Genomic DNA, 21,234 nt, shown 5'->3' on the forward strand with positions numbered 1-21,234 from the left:
CAAGCATGAACATGATCGGAGTGATGCGTTTTGAGTGCCATCACGTGCATCTTTCATGACCTTTAACTCAATTTCTAGAAGCTAATGAGGACTGACATGTTAAATCGATGAAAACATCTCTCCTGCACTCCTCTTCAGGAACCAAGTCATAATTTAAGAATATATTTCTCTGTAGGACACGCAAGCAGTGTAGTGAAACGGGAGTTAGTTCTACAAAGTACTTTTAATTAGCAACATATGAAAACCAACATGAAAGCATTAATTTCTCACTTGAAATATACAGGACATTAAGTAAATTAAATTAGTGTCCTTATATTGGTAATAACAGTGATAACATAATATGAGGACATTTGTTTCATCATACAGAGGATATTATTACTGGACGTTTCAATCATGCTCCATTATTACCCAGCTGCTGCTGTAAACAAGTCCTGTATTTCTCAGGATATGGGGAAAATAATGATTGCATTCCTTGCAAAAGCCAACATTTTTCTGCGTTGTGAAAAATAATTATCGTATCAAATAGACTATTAAGGTGTCTTCACAAAAACAAAACTGAGATGGACCATCTTGATTGACTTTCACAAGAGCATAAGGAATGACTCAGGATGGAAAATCAGCCACAGAATATATATTTTTCTCATCAGTATTTTTACAATAAATATCCAGCATATACACTTATAAAAAAAGTGTGTATATTCGCTCAAAATATATTGGCGACAGTTCCTCGAACCCGACCACTTGATCTTATAATAAAATCTGTCTACAAAAGAAACCAGAATAAGAAAGGTTTTTCAAACACATGCTACACAGTAGCAGAAATTACATAATGTATATTAGAGCCAATGCCAGCCTAAATTCAGCATAACAAAAGACAATCTGACACTTAAATCCCACATACTGTATGAATCCAGGAAATGTTTAATATTGATCAAATTATTATGTCTGAGTCTAAGAGATTGCATACTTATAATTCAATTTCTGCCTTCCTCAATAAATATATATTTTTAAGAAGCAAAGCTTCCATGTCTGTCAGTCACAGGTCCAGTGTTCACCATGGGCAACTCTTTCCCCTGCAGGACTCAGGATCCCCTCATTGGCGAGTGTAGGTTGACAGTAGGTTGGTGATTGTCCATTTCTGACCAGAGCACTTCTGTATGGCCAGCTGGTAGCCAAACTCAATTTCACTGCTCTCGACTAGCTCCAGGCAATGCTTGGACTTCCTGTTCTCTATGGAGCCTCCCTATAGGACACAGAGCATATTACAATGTTGAATCATGCAGTCATTTCACTGTGCTGAAATGCATTGTGTCCATCGGGGAGCTCCGACTTCCACCGTAATGGCAGGCCTTTGAGGCCATTTCAAATCCATAGGATAGTTAGTTGTACATCTGTAATCACATATCAGTAAAATTAATGCAGATGATGGATCTTCTAATAATGTCAATCTATAGACAGGTTGGTTGTTTAGCAACATAACTGACTAGTGCGCAACTATGGGGCAAAACAGACAGGGTTGCCTTGGACTTAACATGTAAACTATATGTCATGACGTTGGCCTGGGGGTAGGTTTATGACAGTCATAAATACCTCTCCCCCCTTTTTCCTCTCTCTACCCTACTGATGTGACATTTGAAAATCCCTTGGTTAACATAGAGATTCTGGGAACATCAGAAGGTGGGGGGGAAATGAACCATATTTTGGTAATCCGACCAGTTGAACATATGCGTTGGTACTTAATGAATATGATGTCAGTTCGGTTGTCATCTGAGACATTCTCATCAATGATAGGATGACATAAACTCTACAGTGGAAAGTCTACACATTAGAGTTATCAGATTCACATGGAATTGTTGGGCAATTTAAATGTTTGAATATAAAATTATTGGTGAAAAGATGAAATGTAATTGTAGCTTCCAAATGAGAGATTTGGGTTTTCATAAGGTTAGGGCTCTGCTCAATCAGTGCCCCGCCCCTGTGAAGAGACATGTGTTATAAAACTATGAAAACACACCCTTCTCCCTCCACTATATAAAGCCTTGACAAAAATGTAACCTTATGTTCCGGGTACATTAGGATGATGATCCGATGTCAGAATGGTTCAGATAATAACTACAGAACGAAGCCAACCTCAGCGTGAGCTTTGGTTGCGAATGCTATGAACTTTGAACTCTTATTCACTACAGAAGTGATACTTCCTAGCCGTTGAGTTAGCAACAGCAGCTGCAAACGTGGGCTAGGAAAGAACAGACAGAGTATCCTGTCTACCACACAACAACGTTACTACAACGTATCCAATTTACCAGCAGAGACATTCTTCAAAGGACAAAGGACTCTGTTGGGCAACACGGCCTTCCATCTACCACCAACCTACCGAAGCGCAGCTCAGAGTACATATTTATTGCATTTTCCTTTTCCAAATGGGCGGTAATTTAGAATGCATAAGATACTGTATTTACGATAGCATGGCTTCTCCCTTTGTTCCTCAAGTCTTCCCGCTCTTTCACTCAAACCCAGCCCCCTTTTCTTTTGTGTAACCAGCTGTCATATCTGTTCCGTCCGCTAGGGACGTTTTCCTTTATGACGTAATTTGTAATCAAGGTATGATTCATTCTGTGTGATTAGTTAGGTATTTAGTAAATAAATAATTAAACCCAATTTTGTATTGCTGATTCAACTTGTTCAACCAGGGTTCGTGAAGATAACCAAGAATTTACAACTTTCAGATGAGACTGAATTAAGGTGACGATTAATATTGACTGCTATTGATGTAAAATATTACTAGGTCTTTAAGAGTTTATTCGGAAGATAACAGCTCTATAAATATTATTTCGTGGTGCCCCGACTTTCTAGTTAATTACATTTACATGATTTGCTCAATCAGGTAATATTAATTACGGAGAAAGGATTTTATAGAATAGCATGTAATATCACTTAACTCTTGATGCTAGGGGGCAGAATTTTTATGTTCGGAAAAATAACTTTCCTATTGTAAGCTGCCTATTTCTCAAGTCCAGATGCTAGAATATGCATATAATTGACAGAGTAGGATAGAAAACACTCTAAAGTTTCCAAAACTGTCAAAATATTGTCTGTAAGTATAACAGAACTGATTTTGCAGGCGAAAACCTGAGGAAATCCAACCCGGAAATTCTATTTTGAAAAATCACTGTTCCATTGCTTGCCTTTCGTCCATTTAAAGGGATATCAACCAGATTCCTTTTCCTGTGGCTTCCTCAGGGTGTGAACAGTCTTTAGACATAGTTTCAAGCTTTTATTTTGAAAAATGAGCGAGATTTATCAAAACGCGTCAGTGGATAGGCGGATGTCCCTCCATTAGTTGTTGCGCCAGACACTCGTTGCTCGACATTTTCTTTCTCTCCAGTATTGAATAGTTTACAGTCCGGTTGAAATATTATCGATTATTGATGTTAAAAACAACCTGAGGATTGATTATTAAAAACGTTTGACATGTTTTTACGACCTTTACGGATACTATATGGAATTTTCTTCAAGCCTTGATGACTTGCCTAAGGCTGTGGAATACTGAACATAACACGCCAAACAAATGGAGGTATTTTGATATAAAAAAAATCTTTATCGAACAAAAGGAACATTTATTGTGTAACTGGGAGTCTCATGAGTGCAAACATCCGAAGATCATCAAAGGTAAGCGATTAACTTTATTGCTTTGCTGGCTTTCGTGACCATTGGCTGCTAGGTGGCTGCTAGGTGTTCTTACCGTTTTGTCTAGTGATCGATAAACTCACAAACGCTTGGATTGCTTTCGCTGTAAAGCATATTTTCAAAATCTGACACGATAGGTGGATTAACAACAAGCTAAGCTGTGTTTTGGTATATTTCACTTGTGATTTCATGAAAATAAATATATATATATATATATTTTTTGGGGGGCGCTCTGCAATTCAGCGGTTGTTTACGAAAATGATCCCCCTAAGGGATCCGTGCGTCTAGAAGTTAATCTGGCATAGCCAAAGACACAACATATAATTAGTCTCCAATGTTTATTGAAAACAAATACATTTGCACATTGAGCACTTGTCTCTCAAATACATTGTTACAGTTGTTGGTTAGCTAGCTGACTGGTCCATCCACATCCTGACTGGTCCATCAACGACCGCAAGGTCCTCTTGCGGATGGTGAAGACGGCCCAGTACATCACTGGAAGCGTACTGCCACCCACCCAGAACATCTACTCGAAACGGTGCCTGAGGAAGGGCCACAGCATCATCAAGGACCACACACCCCAGCCACGAGCTGTTCACTCCCTTAAAAGTCAGACAGACGGTATCGGCGCCTGATACCAACAGGCTCTATCTACAAGCCATCAGACTGCTGAACACTTGAACTGACTGCCCACCTACTCTGATTCGCCGCACCTTAGCACTCACGCACACACCCATACAGAGCCACACATGTCAGGTTTTGGCCAGGACTGTTCTGGTTTTTTGTCACTAGATGTCCCCATTGCACCTTTTTTGTACCTTTTGTTTTTTCCCTTGCTCTAATTATTGTTTGCACCTGTATGTCGTTCCCTTGTTAGTATTTAATCCCTGTGTGTTCCTCAGTTCCTTGCTCAGTGTTTGTATGTTAGCACCCAGCCCCAGCCCAAGCCTTGTTGTGAACATATATTTTTCTCTTGTTGGATTTTACAGAGGTTCTCTGGTTTTGTTCTTTTGTATTTTGTATTAGTCTGTTAGTTTGTTTTTCCCTTGCTGTTTTTACCACTTTGTGGATTTCTTTGTATTTTGGAAGATATCTTTTTTTTAATTAAACCACCATCTCTAGTACTGCTGTGTCTGCCTCATCTTCTGGGTTCTGCCGATTTAGTGACTGTTTCTCGCACCGGGTCCTGACAGAAACACTGAGCCATTAAAATGAACCCAGAGGCAGCCAGTACCCAGGACTTTTTTCCCATGCTGTCCCACCACGAGGGGACTGTCCAACGTCACGAAGCTGCTCTGGTTCAGCAAGAGGCCTTAATGGCTGGACATTCTCAACTTCTGTCGGAGATGATGACTTCCATAAAGCAGATTTCTGATCAACTTTCTCCTGCAACCGCTTCTGCTCCAGTTCATCAGATTCAAGTGCCCGTGGCAGTTAACCCCCTGGCTGAACCTCGTCTGCCGCCTCCCCAACGGTTCTCAGGTGAACCGAGTGGTTGTAAGGGTTTTTTCACCCAATGTTCTCTCTCCTTCGAGCTGCAACCCTCGTCATTTCCCACCGACCGGTCCAAGATAGCATATATCATCACCCTGCTGTCGGAAAAAGCCCTAGCCTGGGCTACTGCTGTGTGGGATGCCCAAAGTCCCTGCTGTGCCAGCTACTCTACCTTTGCTGAAGAATTCAAGCGAGTGTTTCAAGGTCCTACCAGCGGTCCTGACTCAGCCAAACAGCTCCTGACTCTCCGCCAAGGTCGGCGCAGCGTGACGGACTATGCCATCCAGTTCCGCACGGTGGCAGCAGCGAGTGGCTGGAATGACGAGGCGCTCACAGTGTGCTTTTTGAAGGGTCTTTCCGACACCATCCAAGATGAACTGGCCACTCGGGAACCACCGGACAACCTCGAGTCCCTGATCAAGTTGGCTTCACGCATAGACCAGTGTCTGAGAGAGAGAGAGCTCAACCGTAGATCTCTCACCCTAGCCCCTATCGGTCCCAGCTCCGAGTCTCCACCTTTATCCCCGCTGACTCCACCGGAACCCATGCAGGTTGGACGCATCTCCCAGGCTGAGAGAGACCGCCGGATGAGGGAGCGATGCTGTCTATATTGCGGCAAACCGGGCCATTTCCTCTCCACGTGTCCCGGGCTCCAGGGAAAACGCACTCTCCCGTGCAGGCCTGGGAGGACGGTAACGGGAAACATAACCTCCTCTCATCCATCCAACTCCCGCCTACTCATTCCAGTTACCCTTTCCTGGGACAACCACGAGCTTCCCCTTCAAGCCTTGGTAGACTCTGGAGCCGCAGGTAACTTCATGGATGGTGTCTGGGCGAAGGAGAATGGCGTTCCCTCTGAACCTCTAAGTGACCCCATAAGGGTTACTACGTTGGATGGAAGCCCTTTGGGATCTGGACTTGTCACTCGTGTCACTACCCCCTTGCGTCTTTCAGTTTCCCAACACCAGGAAGTGATGAACTTTCATCTGACCTCGTGTTCCGAGTTCCCTCTCGTCCTTGGATACCCCTGGCTTCACAGCCATAACCCTCACATCGACTGGTCTGTGGGCACTATCAAGCAGTGGGGTCCTACGTGCCAAGCCACTTGTATCTTCCCAAGTTCCCCGAGTTCCCCTCCCGAGTCTCTAGAATCCATCGACCTGTCCCGAGTTCCCGAGTGTTACCATGACCTCAAACCGGTATTTAGCAAACAGAGGGCCACCAAACTACCACCCCATAGACCTTACGATTGCCCCATCGACCTGTTTCCGGGCACCTGCCCTCCCAGGGGTCGGATCTTTTCCCTATCTCCTCCCGAACGAGCTGCTATGGATACCTACATCAAGGACGCTCTGGCAGCAGGCCTCATGCGTCCATCCACCTCGCCGGCGGGAGCAGGGTTTTTCTTTGTGGCCAAAAAAGACGGGGGATTACGTCCTTGCATCGACTACCGGGGACTTAATGCCATAACCGTCCGTAACCGCTACCCGCTACCCCTTATGGCCACAGCCTTTGAGCTGCTCCAGGAAGCAGTGGTCTTCACTAAGCTTGACCTGCGGAACGCATACCATCTTGTGCGGATCAAACCCGGTGACGAGTGGAAGATCGCTTTCAACACGCCTACTGGTCACTACGAATACTTGGTGATGCCCTTCGGCCTGACCAACGCCCCGGCTGTGTTCCAAGCGCTCATAAACGATGTGCTTAGGGATATGCTTAACATTTTCGTGTTTGTGTACTTGGATGACATCCTCATCTTTTCGAGCTCCCTTCAAGAACACACTAAGCATGTCAGACAAGTGCTCAAACGCCTCCTAGACAGCCATTTGTACGTTAAGCCGGAAAAGTGTGAATTCCATTCCTCTCGAGTACAGTTCCTGGGATTTGTAGTGGAACCCGGTCGAGTCCAGATGGACCCCAAGAAGGTAGGGGCGGTAGCAGATTGGCCCACCCCCAAGTCCGTTAAGGAAGTTCAGCGTTTCCTGGGCTTCACTAACTTCTACCGCAAGTTCATCAAGAACTTCAGCTCGGTGGCAGCCCCTCTCTCAGCTTTAACCAAGGGTGGCAACACAAGGTTTCTGTGGGGAAGAGAAGCTGAGACGGCCTTCCAAGGACTCAAGCAGCGCATCCTCTCTGCTCCCATCCTGACACTACCGACGGCGGATGAACCTTTTGTGGTGGAGGTAGACGCATCAGAGGTTGGTGTTGGAGCTGTCCTGTCTCAGAGGGGTGAAGACAAGAGGCTTCATCCTTGCGCCTTCTTCTCTCACCGGCTTACCCCGGCCGAGAGGAATTACGATGTGGGGGATCGTGAACTCCTAGCGGTTAAGATGGCATTGAAGGAATGGAGACACTGGCTCGAGGGGGCTTCTCAACCGTTTCAAGTGCTTACGGACCACAAAAATCTGGAGTATATCCAGCAGGCGAAGCGGTTGAACTCCAGACAAGCTCGATGGTCTCTTTTCTTCAGCCGATTCCAGTTTATTCTCACCTATAGACCCGGGTCGAAGAATCTCAAACCGGATGCCTTGTCACGAGTCTACTCTCCTGCCATTCGAGAAGATACTGACATGACTGTTCTTCCTGCCGCTAAGATCGTGGCTCCGATCTCGTGGCAAGTGGAGGATACCGTGAAACAAGCTCAAGCCATCGAACCGGGCCCTGGAGGAGGTCCTGCTAATCGGTTGTTTGTTCCCAAGGCAGCAAGGTCCCAAGTCCTTCTGTGGGGGCACTCCTCTCGCCTCACCTGTCACCCGGGCGTAGGTCGCACCTTGGAGTTCATCCAGCGTAAGTTCTGGTGGCCCACCATAAAAGAAGACGTTGCCACTTTCGTCAAGGCCTGTTCCGTGTGCTGCCAGGGCAAATCTTCTCACCTCCGCCCTCAAGGACTCCTTCACCCCTTATCTATTCCCCACCGACCCTGGTCCCATATCTCGCTGGACTTTATTACTGGCCTTCCTCCGTCCCATGGTAATACTACGATCCTAGTCATCATCGACAGGTTTTCTAAGGCGGCCAGGTTTGTTCCCTTGACCAAATTACCTTCTGCCAAGGAAACAGCTGAGTTGGTGATTAACCATGTGTTCCGAGTCTTTGGCATCCCGCAAGATATGGTTTCCGACAGAGGTCCCCAGTTCGCCTCAAGGTTTTGGAAGGCCTTCTGCCAACTCATAGGGGCCACGGCCAGTTTATCTTCAGGGTACCATCCGGAGTCCAACGGCCAAACTGAGAGGATGAATCAGGAGCTGGAAACCACCCTCAGATGTATGGTTTCCAACAACCCATCCACATGGTCATCCTTCATTGTTTGGGCCGAGTACGCGCACAACACCTTGTGCTCCTCCTCCACTGGTATATCCCCGCACGAGTGTCAGTTTGGCTATGCTCCTCTATTGTTCCCGGACCAGGAGGCAGAAGTCAGAGTGCCTTCAGCCTCGAGGTTCATCAGACGCTGTCGGCTTACGTGGAAGAAGGCCCGTCTTAATCTTCTGCGTTCCTCACAGCAGTACCAACGACAAGCCAACAGACGTCGCCGTCCCGGTCCTACCCTGTACCCCGGCCAGAGAGTATGGCTCTCAACAAAAAACTTACCGCTACGGGTGGTCTCGCAAGCTGTCCCAGAGATTCATCGGACCCTTTAAGATTGCCAGGAGAGTCAATCCCGTTACTTTTCGCCTGCACTTACCCAGATCCCTTAAAATCAATCCCACATTTCACATTTCTTTATTAAAACCTGTTGTTTTTTCTCCCCTTATTCCGGCAGGCAGACCTCCCCCTCCGCCCCGTGTCATCGGAGGCCAGTCGACTTATACCGTCCACCGGATACTGGACTCCCGCCGGGTGCAGCGGTCCTGGCAGTATCTGGTGGACTGGGAAGGCTACGGTCCCGAGGAGCGCTCCTGGGTTCCTGCCAAGGACATACTGGACCCTGACCTCATTCGTCAGTTCAGGGCCCTCCACCCTGAGAAGGCTGGTAGGAACGTCAGGAGCCGTTCCTAGGAGGGGGATTCTGTCAGGTTTTGGCCAGGACTGTTCTGGTTTTTTGTCACTAGATGTCCCCATTGCACCTTTTTTGTACCTTTTGTTTTTTCCCTTGCTCTAATTATTGTTTGCACCTGTATGTCGTTCCCTTGTTAGTATTTAATCCCTGTGTGTTCCTCAGTTCCTTGCTCAGTGTTTGTATGTTAGCACCCAGCCCCAGCCCAAGCCTTGTTGTGAACATATATTTTTCTCTTGTTGGATTTTCCAGAGGTTCTCTGGTTTTGTTCTTTTGTATTTTGGATTAGTCTTTTAAGGTTTGTTTTTCCCTTGCTGTTTTTACCACTTTGTGGATTTCTTTGTATTTTGGAAGATATCTTCTTTTTTATTAAACCACCATCTCTAGTACTGCTGTGTCTGCCTCATCTTCTGGGTTCTGCCGATTTAGTGACTGTTTCTCGCACCGGGTCCTGACAACACAGACATACACGTCACAAATGCTGCTATGATTGCTAAATACTGCACAATTTAAAAATGGTAGGAAAAACACGCTTTGGTCAAAGACTTAGTAACTTATTCATGATCTAGTTAACTACAAAGTTATACATTTATTTTATTAAAGCTGGCTAACGTTAGCCACACCCTGGGGTGAAAGTAGATTTAATTTCTTCCCGGTACGGGACCTATGTGTGCTGGGGCAGACCAGGGGATTTGGTCAAGACGTTTACACAGATCAGACACAATTGTATTAGCTCGGTTTCAAGGGTTTTATTTAATCACAAACAAAGAGAAAAGAATGGGTCTCCTCCAGGAGACCTCCTCCGGGATACCGTCTTCTGGAGTCTTGCTGTATCCTGTGGGGAACAAAACCGAGCTCCCTCCATTATTTCTGGTACTGAGCATGACTATACGGGAGTAACCTCTCTACCCCCAGTCCCCAACCCCATGTGCTGCCCTTCTGGCAGCTTTATGGGACCACAATCAGCCCGAATTAGTCCTAGCCAGAGAGCCCGTCGAGACCTGGCAAGTCCAGCTGAGGGAGACATCGCAGCATGATGTAGACTGTCGGTCACCAGGCCTCGACAGGTCTCCCCCTGGTGGCTAACTTGTTGTATGCCACAAACCCCCTCCCTCCTTAGCGCTGTCGGGGAGGGGGCTGTCGTCAGTGCGACATATGTCTCCCTTCTCGATAGGGCATCCGCGTTCCCATGCTTCGCCCCTGACCTGTGCACAACAGAAAAAGAGAAGCAAGAAACACCTGGTGACCCAATCGTTGGTGTGTCACTTCCCCTGGCCATCCAGACCAGGAGAGCATGGTCTGTGACCAGGGTGAAGTGGGTACCCAACAGATCATACTTGAGTGACTAGTGCCCACTTCACCGCTAGGCACTCTTTCTCGGCAATAGAGTACTTTTTTTCTCTAGGTATCAGCTTTCTGCTTATGTACATGGGGTGCTCCTCCCCATCGTGTCCCTGGGACAGGACGGCCCCTAGTCCCGTGTCGCATGCGTCCTTCTGGACCAACATCGGTACCTGGAAATCAGGCGTTACAAGAATCAGATGAGAGCACAATGCTCCCTTCAGGCGTCTGAACGCTGTATCGGTCTCGCCTGTCCATTTCCCTGTTTTCGGGAGGCGGGCCCTGGTTAGATCGGTAAGGGGGAGGTTATAGCCGCAAAGTTGGGGATAAACCGTCTGTAGTATCCTGCCAGTCCCAGGAAGGACTTGACCTGTGTCTTGGTGTGTGGAACGGGCCAGTCACGTACTGCGTGGACTTTCCTCTCCTGGGGCTTCACGTTCCCCCGTCTGATCAAATACTCTAGGTACTCCACCTCCTTGAACCCTAGCTTGCATTTCTTGGGGATCACTGTCAACCCAGCTTGCCTGAGCGCGTCCAGCACCGCCTGGAGGCGCGTCATGTGCTCTTCCCAATCTTGGCTGTGGAAGATGATATTCATCCAAAAATGGGCCGCTGCATACTGTTGGTGGGGTCGGAGGACTCGGTCCATCAGGCACTAGAACGTGGGTGGGGCTCCGTGGAGACTGAATGGGAGCACCCGATTCTGATATAAGCCATCCGGCATTGAAAACGCAGTCTTCTCCTGGGAGGAGGCTGCCAACGGTACCTGCCAATATCCTTTGGTCAGGTCGAGGGTGCTGATGTACCGGGCCTTTCCCAATCGGTCGATGAGCTCGTCCACCCTCGACATGGGGTAGGCGTCAAAAAAGCTGATGTCATTCACACCCCGGAAATCATTACAGAAGCGCATGCTTCCGTCCGGTTTGGGCACCAACACGTTGGGGCTGCACCATGTGCTGTGGGACACTTCGATGACACCCATCCTCAGCATAGCCTCCACTTCTTGCTTCATGGCCTTCCCTCGGGGATCCAATATGGCCTCTTTTGTACAGTTTCCTCGGGCCGGGTGCAGACGTGGTGTTCAATGAGGGTTGTGCGGCCCGGTTTCTCTGAGAACACCACCGTGTTCTGATCGACAAACTCCCGGAGCACTTGCTTCTGGGCCGGGTCGAGGTCATCACTGCTCAGGACCACCACTGGTACCGTTGGCGTCTGGTAAATCTGTTGGGGTTTCCTTCTCCCCGGTTGTCGTACGCGCTAATTGACCGGTCCCAGCTTCTCTATCACCTCTTACGGCCCGTACCATGTTGCCAGGAACTTACTTTCTGCCGTGGGGATTAAGACTAACACCTTGTCTCTCACCTGGAAATCTCGGGGCTGGGTTCCCTGATTGTAGACCTGGGCGTGTTGTGCCTTCTCCATGTGTTCCCTTACCACTGGCCATATGGCTGTCATCCGCAACCTCATCGTCTCCACGTGTTCTACCATGCTGTATAAGGGGGTCGGCTGGGCTTCCCACACCTCCTTGACGAGGTCTAGTAGGCCACGTGGCCTCCTCCCATAGACGATTTTGAAAGGGGAGGGGTACTGGCAACTCCGGTACAGCATCCACCATCATCTGGAAGCTCCCTTGTGGCATCACGATATTGCCCTGTACGATTGGATACCGCGTTGTGTCACCGTGGACACAGGAAACAGACATCTCCCTACCACGTTTGGTCCCCTGGGCCAGCAGGCTCGTGGCTACGAGCGTAACCACACTCCCGGAGTCTAATAGGGATCCCGCGTCGTGTCCGTCGACCTTCACCTAGACCATGGGTACCGTTGGTTCGTGGTGCGCCCAACAGGAGGTGACGTAGTTCACTGCATTGCCAACCTCACCTCCGGGGCTTGCTGATGGCATCGACTCCCCTCGAGTCGGGCAATTCCAGGCAAGGTGCCCACGGACACTCAAAACACCTCCTTTGGTCTCCATCTACCTGGGGTCATTGTCGGTGGGTCGACTCTCTCCCAGCCATCTCTCAACGGGTCGGTGGCCCTTTGGCCCTGCCAACTGTCGGTTCGGGGTATACAGCAGTGGGGCTGTCCTTCCGTCCCCTTGGATGGGTCCCCGACGTGGCCTGGGTCACATTCAGCAGGGCCTCGGTGTTCTGATGCGTCTCCACTGCTCCCAGGAGGCCCTCTTCATGTCGTGGGGTAGCACCCGTAAAAAGCGATCCAAGACATATTTGTCTAGGATAGAGGGTGGATACGTCGGTTAGGAGCCATGCCCTGGTGATGCACAGTAGTTTGCTCATCTGGGCTTGGGGGAGGCGTCGGCTACGAACCTCCAGTCGAGGAACAGTTGGGCCCGATGGTCCAGGCTGTACCCGTAGCAGCTGAGTATCTCCTGTTTGAGACTGTCGTAGTTAGCCGCCTGTTCGTTGTTATGGTCCCAATACACCTTTTGGGCATTCCCAGGAAAGGAACAGGACTAGCAGACTTGCCCACTTCGACCTTAGCCACCTTTCCCGTAGAGCTGTTAGTTAAAACGTGCAGAGGTATGTTTCGATGTCGTCGTCTTCCGTTAGCTTGATCAAAAACTGGTTTATATGCAATTCAGTAGACGCTCTTCCTTGTAGCGTTCGTTCCTGAACCGCCTGTTATGCTTGTTGGGCCCGGATGAACTGAGCTATCAACTCGTCCATGCTGATGCTAAAAAACGTCAACCCTGATCTGACAACGTTATCACATTCATCCACTCTCAACTTATTTCCAGAATCCAAACAGTGGTGAATGGAAAGAGACATGTTACAAAAAACAGCCAAAAAAAATGTAATGACATTTGGTGATTGTCATTAGGCCAGAATTAATGTTTCCATTTCTGTCCATGCGCATCTCGGTGTCGGCCACTCATCTCTGCCTTTACAAAATGTTAGTGTTCTCGAACCAGATTGCATTTCTGAGCGTAGGCTATAGGCCTACCTGTTTTCAAGTGCATTCGCTCATTTTTAATGCCTCTGACATATGGTAATGACAAATAATGGTGTAATAGCCTACAGTTCTTGATTTAAAACAAATTATTGTAATAGTCTGATGTTTTACCGGTATGGCGTACCCTCACTATTTATTTTTCCGGGACGCTGTACCGGACCGTCTTCCTGTCACCCCTGACCACACCTCCTGCTCTTCACAGACTTTGTTGCTGTGTTACCTAGTGGAAACCCGTTCGCACTGCAGGCTCTGGTGCTTTCTTGCCGTGGGCTCAAAGCTAAAAGAGGAAATCATACCCGTTTGCTCTAATTGTGTAACGGGGGTTCCTTGTCTGTTCTCCTTTTTGTTGTGTCAACTTTTCTTCACGCTATAGCTATTCAAATTGCCCTGACTCTTACCATCAGATGGGCCATCAATCTGTAAGTGACTGCTCTTTTGATCTGTGGTTATGTTTTAATTCTGTTGTGTTAGTTGTGTTCTAACTGGTTTCCAGTAGTTCGGCTATAACATTGGCTAGGCTAATTGTTGCTAACGTTAGTTGGCTAAATGGCTAAAGTTAGCTGGCTGGCTAACTTTTATTTTTGGGGGTCTGGCTGGCTAACTTGCTGGCTAAGAAAAATGCATAGAGTTATTTTTTTTATTTTTACATTTGGTTAAATGGCATTATGAATTTCCAAAACTTTGGTTTATGTTAATGTAGCTGTAAGCTAGGTGTTGATCGAAACTGGTTGACTCATTCAGTGCTAATCTAACGTTAGCAGGCTAGTAGGGCTAATGTTAGCAGACTAGTAGGGCTAACATTAGCAGTCTAGTTAGCTAGCAACAATAAATTCATCAAGTATTTGCTTGTAAGTTGGCGGAAAATGTTATTGAAACCAGTAGTCATGCGTGCAAATGATTTGGTTTAATTTGAATTTACACATTTTAAGTTCTGTTGGAGTTCACATTATAGGAAATAGGCTGGTTTGCCAGGTCATCACACCCTGGAAAACATTTTCCGACATGATTTCGGCATTCTGATCGGTTATATGTGATAACTCCAAACATGGAAAAGTGAAGTGAAACTTTGCATTGGGACCTTTGATGTGTATACTAATGCAAATCCATATGTTACATGTGGTTACATTTATGCTACATTTTTATTACCTTTATTTTACTAGGCAAGTCAGTTAAGAACAAATTCTTATTTACAACGACAGCCTGGGGAGCAGTGGGTTAACTGCCTTGTCCATGGGCAGAATGACAGATTTTTCCCTTGTCAGCTTGGGGATTCGATCCAGCAACCTTTTGGTTACTGACCCAACGCTCTAACCATTAGGATACCTACCTACCTACCCTTTAGACATTCCTAATTTCCCCCCAAACCCCCCCCCCCTTCCCCAAATGTAAATATTAGATTATACTTATGCGAAAATGTTTATTCTATTCTACTGAGCCATATACTTTATGTTTGTATATTCTTATCTTTTTATTTCTTATTGTTGTTGCATTATCAAGAAGGAACCTGCAAGTAAGCATTTTGTTGTAGTATGTATAACATGTGTATCCCATACATAGACTAATAAAATTTAACTGATCACTAACGAAAATTATATAAAAGCACTAACACCCAGGTTGATGTCTCTGTTGGGTCCTGCTGTTCCTTTGCCTCGAACGAACCATCCTGATCTTGAGAGCTTACATTCTGTTTCGCTAGCTGTTCCTCACTCTCTTACATTACTGTAACAAAGTTAAACTCTGCAGGTCACAGTGGATGTGGAGAACAATTTGTCTAAAGTCAATATTGGCTTCATTGTCTCTGCAGGGAAACTGAAGATCTATTATCCTGCCTGTTTGGCCCTGTCCGGGGGTATCGTCGGACGGGGCCACAGTGTCTCCCGACCCCTCCTGTCTCAGCCTCCAGTATTTATGCTGCAGTAGTTTGTGTCGGGGGGCCAGGGTCAGTCTGTTATATCTGTAGTATTTCTCCTGTCTTATCCGGTGTTCTGTGTGAATTTAAGAATGCTCTCTCTAATTTTTTCTTTCTTTCTCTCTCTTGGAGGACCTGAGCCCTAGGACCATGCCTCAGGACTACCTGGCCTGATGACTCCTTGCTGTCCCCAGTCCACCTGGCCGTGCTGCTGCTCCAGTTTCAACTGTTCTGCCTGCGGCTATGGAACCCTGACCTGTTCACCGGACGTGCTTCCTGTCCCAGACCTGCTGTTTTCAACTCTCTAGAGACAGCCGGAGCGGTAGAGATACTCTGAATGATCGGCTATGAAAAGCCAACTGACATTTACTCCTGAGGTGCTGACCTCTTGCACCCTCGACAACCACTGTGATTATTATTATTTAACCCTGCTGGTCGTCTATGAACATTTTGAACATCTTGGCCATGTTCTGTTATAATCACCACCCGGCACAGCCAGAAGAGGACTGGCCACCCCTCATAGCCTGGTTCTGGCTTTTCTAGGGAGTTTTTCCTAGCCATCGTGCTTCTACACCTTCATTGCTTGCTGTTTGGGGTTTTAGGCTGGGTTTCTGTACAGCACTTTGAGATATCAGCTGATGTAAGAAGGGCTTTATAAATAAATATGAAATTATTCGCTAGGGCGCTATTATTCCTGACATCGTTTGTTCTCTGATGTCTAAGCTTGATCTGCCCAGCTGGTTATACACTCGTGTCCCACCGCCACCAGCTCGTACATAAAACATCCTCCATTTAGGCTGCAAAGGCGTTGGTTTTCTCCTTAACTATATTTAATGCTGTGCGTAATGTCCGGAAGTACCATTAGCCACCCTAGCATGGTGGTGGAAAATAAAATGTTAAGACACTACGCATATTTTCAATTTTTTTAGGGGGGCCGGCACACCAATAATTCTAGTTAAGGAGAAAACATACTTCTACAAAGGAAATACTTTGTAGAAGCACCTTAGGAGTGATTACAGTCTTTCTGAGTAAGTCTCAAGGAGCTTTCCACACCTGGATTGTGTAACATTTGCCCATTATTCTTAAAACATTCTTCAAGCTGTGTCAAATTGGTTGACAACCATTTTCAGATCTTGCCATAGATTATCAAGTAGATTTAAATCAAAACTGTAACTCGGCGAATCGGGAACATTCACCATCTTCTTGGTAAGCAACTCCAGTGTAGATTTGGCCTTGAGTTTTAGGTTATTGTCTTGCTGAAAGGTGAATTCATCTCCAAGTGTCTGGTGGAAAGCAGACTAAACCAGGTTTGCCTCTGCTTAGCTCCATTCCTTTTCTTTTTTATCCTGAAAAACACCCCAGTCCTTAACGATTACAAGCATACCAATAACATGATGCAGCCACCACTATGCTTGAAAATATAGAGAATGGTACTCAGTAATGTGTTGCATTGGATTTTCCCCAAACATAACACTTTGTGTTCAGGACAAAAAGTTAATTTCTTTGCCAATTTTTTTGCAGTATTACTTTAGTGCCTTGTTGCAAACAGGATGCATGTTTTTGAATATTTTTATTCTGTACAGCAGTGATCACCAACCAGCCAATCAATACATAAATACTTCCTGCAGGACCTGTTATACATCTGGGGGGGTTCTGAAACTAGAAGTCAGAGAGTTCCATTTTCTCATGTCTGATAATGGTTGTGAGTGACCTTCCTTCATAGAGAAAGATAAACAAAAAGGAAAACTATGCTGACATCAGCTAGTCATGCGATCTTGTACTGGAACATAGAGGAGTTCAACATGAATTAGCATGTTTGTATAAATAGGTTATAAGAAAAATGTTTTGCAAGTTTTTCTTCTAATGATGATAACGTCTGTTTACGGAAGGACAGAGCAATTAAATGTCTTGTCAAACAAGTTTCTCTTCACTTATTTGACCTGACAAGTCATTGTCCCTTCAAAATAGAGGTTCACCCTTTTAACTTAATGATATTAATGTATTATCTATTCATTCATATATTAATAGCTATGAATTCATCTACTAACGCCTGGATAAGGTGATATTTTTACATTTCTACTTTAGATTTAAGATTTAAAGCTAGTCAAAACAATTATCATGTTTACTGACTTATTAGTGAACTGCTGTTACTGTAAATTGTTATCTAATTTATATCCTAGCTACCTATTTAACGATTGGTAATCTGAACATTGTAGACTATATCATTTCTGAAGAGGTGTCATTTCAGAATGAGGGGAGATGCAGCACTGCCGGTGTTGCTATTCGTCCAAAAATGTTTGTGAACTAACACTCGCACTCTAGATCACCTGTACTCCACACACAGAGACACGTACAAAGCTCTCCCTCGACCTCCATTTGGTAAATCCGACCACAACTCAAATCTTACAAGCAAAAAAAAAAAACTCTATCTCTCCTGCTTACAAGCAAAAATTAAAGCAGGAAGCACCAGTGACTCGGTCTATAAAAAAATGGTCAGATGAAGCAGATGCTAAACTACAGGACTGCTTTGCTATCACAGACTGGAACATGTTCCGAGATTCTTCCGATGACATTGAGGAATACACCACATCGGTCACTGGCTTTATCAATAAGAGCATTGAGGACGTCGTCCCCACAGTGACTGTACGTACATACCTCAACCAGAAGCCATGGATTACACGCAAAAATCGCACCGAGCTAAAGGGTAGAGCTGCCGCTTTCAAGGTGCGGGACTCTAACCCAGAAGCTTACAAGAAATCCCGCTATGCCCTGCGACGAACCATCAAACAGGCAAAGCGTCAATACAGGGCTAAGATTGAATCATACTACACCGGCTCCGACGCTCGTCGGATGTGGCAGGGCTTGCAAACTATTACAGACTACAAAGGGAAGCACAGCCGCGAGCTTCCCAGTGACACGAGCCTACCAGACGAGCTAAATCACTTCTATGCTCGCTTCGAGGCAAGCAACACTGAGGCATGCATGAGAGCATCAACTGTTCCGGACGACTGTGTGATCACGCTCTCCGTAGCCGACGTGAGTAAGACCTTTAAACAGGTCAACATACACAAGGCTGCGGGGCCAGACGGATTACCAGGACATGTGCTCTGGGCATGTGCTGACCAACTGGCAGGTGTCTTCACTGACATTTTCAACATGTCCCTGATTGAGTCTGTTATACCAACATGCCTCGGGCAGACCACCATAGTCCCTGTGCCCAAGAACACAAAGGCAACCTGCCTAAATGACATTCCGTAGCCATGAAGTGCTTTGAAAGGCTGGTAATGGCTCACATCTACACCATTATCCCAGAAACCCTAGACCCACTCCAATTTGCATACAACCCAAACAGATCCACAGATGATGCCATCTCTATTGCACTCCACACTGCCCTTTCCCACCTGGACAAAAGGAACACCTATGTGAGAATGCTGTTCATTGACTACAGCTCACAGTACCCTCAAACACCACAGTACCCTCAAAGCTCATCATTAAGCTAAGGAACCTGGGACTAAACACCTCCCTCTGCAACTGGATCCTGGACTTCCTGACAGGCCGCCCCCAGGTGGTGAGAGTAGGTAGCAACACATCTGCCACGCTGATCCTCAACACTGGAGCTCCCCAGGGGTGCGTGCTCAGTCCCCTCCTGTACTCCCTGTTCACCCACAACTGCATGGCCAGGCACGACTCCAACACCATCATTAAGTTTGCTGACGAGCCAACAGTGGTAGGCCTGATCACTGACAACGACGAGCCAGCCTATAGGGAGGAGGTCAGAGACCTGGCCGGGTGGTGCCAGAATAACAACCTATCCCTCAACGCAACCAAGACCAAGGAGATGATTGTGGACTACAGGAAAAGGAGCACCGAGCACGTCCCCATTCTCATCAACGGGGCTGTAGTGGAGCAGGTTGAGAACTTCAACAACAACAACAAACTAGATTGGTCCAAACACACCAAGACAGTCGTGAAGAGGGCACGACAAAGCCTATTCCCCCCCAGGAAACTTAAAAGATTTGAGGATCTCAGGACCCATGCCAAAAGGTTCTACAGCTGCAACATCGAGAGCATCCTGACCGGTTGCATCACTGCCTGGTACGGCAAGGCACTTCAGAGGGTAGTGCGTACAACCCAGTACATCACTGGGGCAAAGTTGCCTGCCATCCAGGACCTCTACACAAGGCGGTGTCAGAGGAAGGCCCTAAAAATTGTCAAAGACCCCAGCCATCCCAGTCATAGACTGTTCTCTCTACTACCGCATGGCAATCGGTACCAGAGTGTCAAGTCTAGGACAAAAAGGCTTCTCAACAGTTTTTACCCCTAATCCATAAGACTCCTGAACAGGTAACCAAATGGTTACCCGGACTATTTGCATTGTGTGCCCCCCCAACCCCTCTTTTACGCTGCTACTACTCTCTGTTTATCTTATATGCATAGTCACTTTAACTATACATTCATGTACATACTACCTAAATTGGCCCGACCAACCAGTGTGCTCCCACACATTGGCTAACCGGGCTATCTGCATTGTGCCCCACCACCCGCCAACCCCTCTTTTTACGCTTCTGCTACTCTCTGTTCATCATATATGCATAGTCACTTTAACGATACCTACATGTACATACTACCTCAATAAGCCTGACTAACAGGTGTCTGTATATAGCCTTGCTACTCTTTTTTCAAATGTCTTTTTACTGTTGTTTTATTTCTTTACTTACCTACACACACATATACTTTTTTTCCCGCACCATTGGTTAGAGCCTGTAAGTAAGCATTTCACTGTAAGGTCTACACCTGTTGTATTCAGCGCACGTGACAATAAAACTTTGATTTGATTTGACTCTTTTTCCCCTTACTAGCTGACTTTGCTGATAGATACTTTATTGAGTAAAAATGTACTTCCTATGACTGATATGTGGTTGTCCCACCTGGCCATCTTAAGATGAAGGCACTAACTTTAACTTTTTAGGGATAGGGCGCAGCATTTTTACTTTGGATGAATAGCGTGCCCAAAGTGAACTGCCTCCTACTCTGTCCCAGATGCTAATATATGCATATTATTATTACTATTGGATAGATGTCTTGGCTCCTACAACATGTTCCCTGTGTGTCTCTGGCTGGTCAGGGGCAGGATTTATTTCCTCTACTTCTCCCAGGACCAGCCTCTGGTCATGCTACGGAACAGCACCAGCCCTAAGCTGGTCATGGTGAGCCCCAAACCTGCTGTCTGCCATCAGGCTCATCAAAACAGCGAGGAGCCGTGGACATGGAGAGCAGATCATTCAGGTGTCCGTTTCATGGCTCATGTTGCCACTGTAGGCATCTCATAAAAAGGCTGTTTTGTCTTTCAGGTGTACCTCATGGCAGAGGTCCCACAGGTGAAAGTTGGTTTTAGCCTAAATTGAGGGGGGATTGGATATATTGGGATTGGGTGTAATCCCTTACAGCAGAGTTCCCACCATGTTGTGGCTGTTGCGTTTCATTTTTATCTTTCAACTTGAATGAGAAAAGACTGATCCGCTGAAGTTCCTTACTGGCATACCAAATAAAGCAGATTTTAGCATTGAAAGTAGATTGCTTTGTTGTGATCATTTTAATAGTATACTGTATGTTTTAACTGTCTTTTTTCAATGTGTTATTAGAAGGGTTTCTATAAATATTACATTGATGATAACGCTGTCATCTGCAAAACATAATGGTTAACAAATGCAAAACAGTTCAATGATTGCATATTGCTGTTATGTCTGAAACAAATTACATTTGATTTTCATCTCAGCAGTGCAGCTAGTAATTTATGCTGCTACAGACTGCTGTGCCCAGACTAACTATTGAA

General features: G+C 46.2%; 1 protein-coding gene across 1 annotated transcript in view; it reads right to left on the reverse strand.

Moving 5' to 3' along the window:
- Window positions 1–973: 973 nt before the first annotated feature.
- Window positions 974–21,234, reverse strand: part of LOC139584439 (polypeptide N-acetylgalactosaminyltransferase 18-like) — a 96,003-nt gene continuing 75,742 nt past the window's right edge. The window contains exon 11 of the mRNA XM_071416279.1: window positions 974–1,243. Within this exon, the coding sequence (XP_071272380.1) occupies window positions 1,094–1,243 (150 nt within the window). The 3' untranslated portion in view covers window positions 974–1,093. The remainder of the gene's footprint in view (window positions 1,244–21,234) is intronic.

This window comes from Salvelinus alpinus, chromosome 9 (genome assembly GCF_045679555.1).
Source record: "Salvelinus alpinus chromosome 9, SLU_Salpinus.1, whole genome shotgun sequence".
Lineage (NCBI taxonomy): Eukaryota > Metazoa > Chordata > Actinopteri > Salmoniformes > Salmonidae > Salvelinus > Salvelinus alpinus.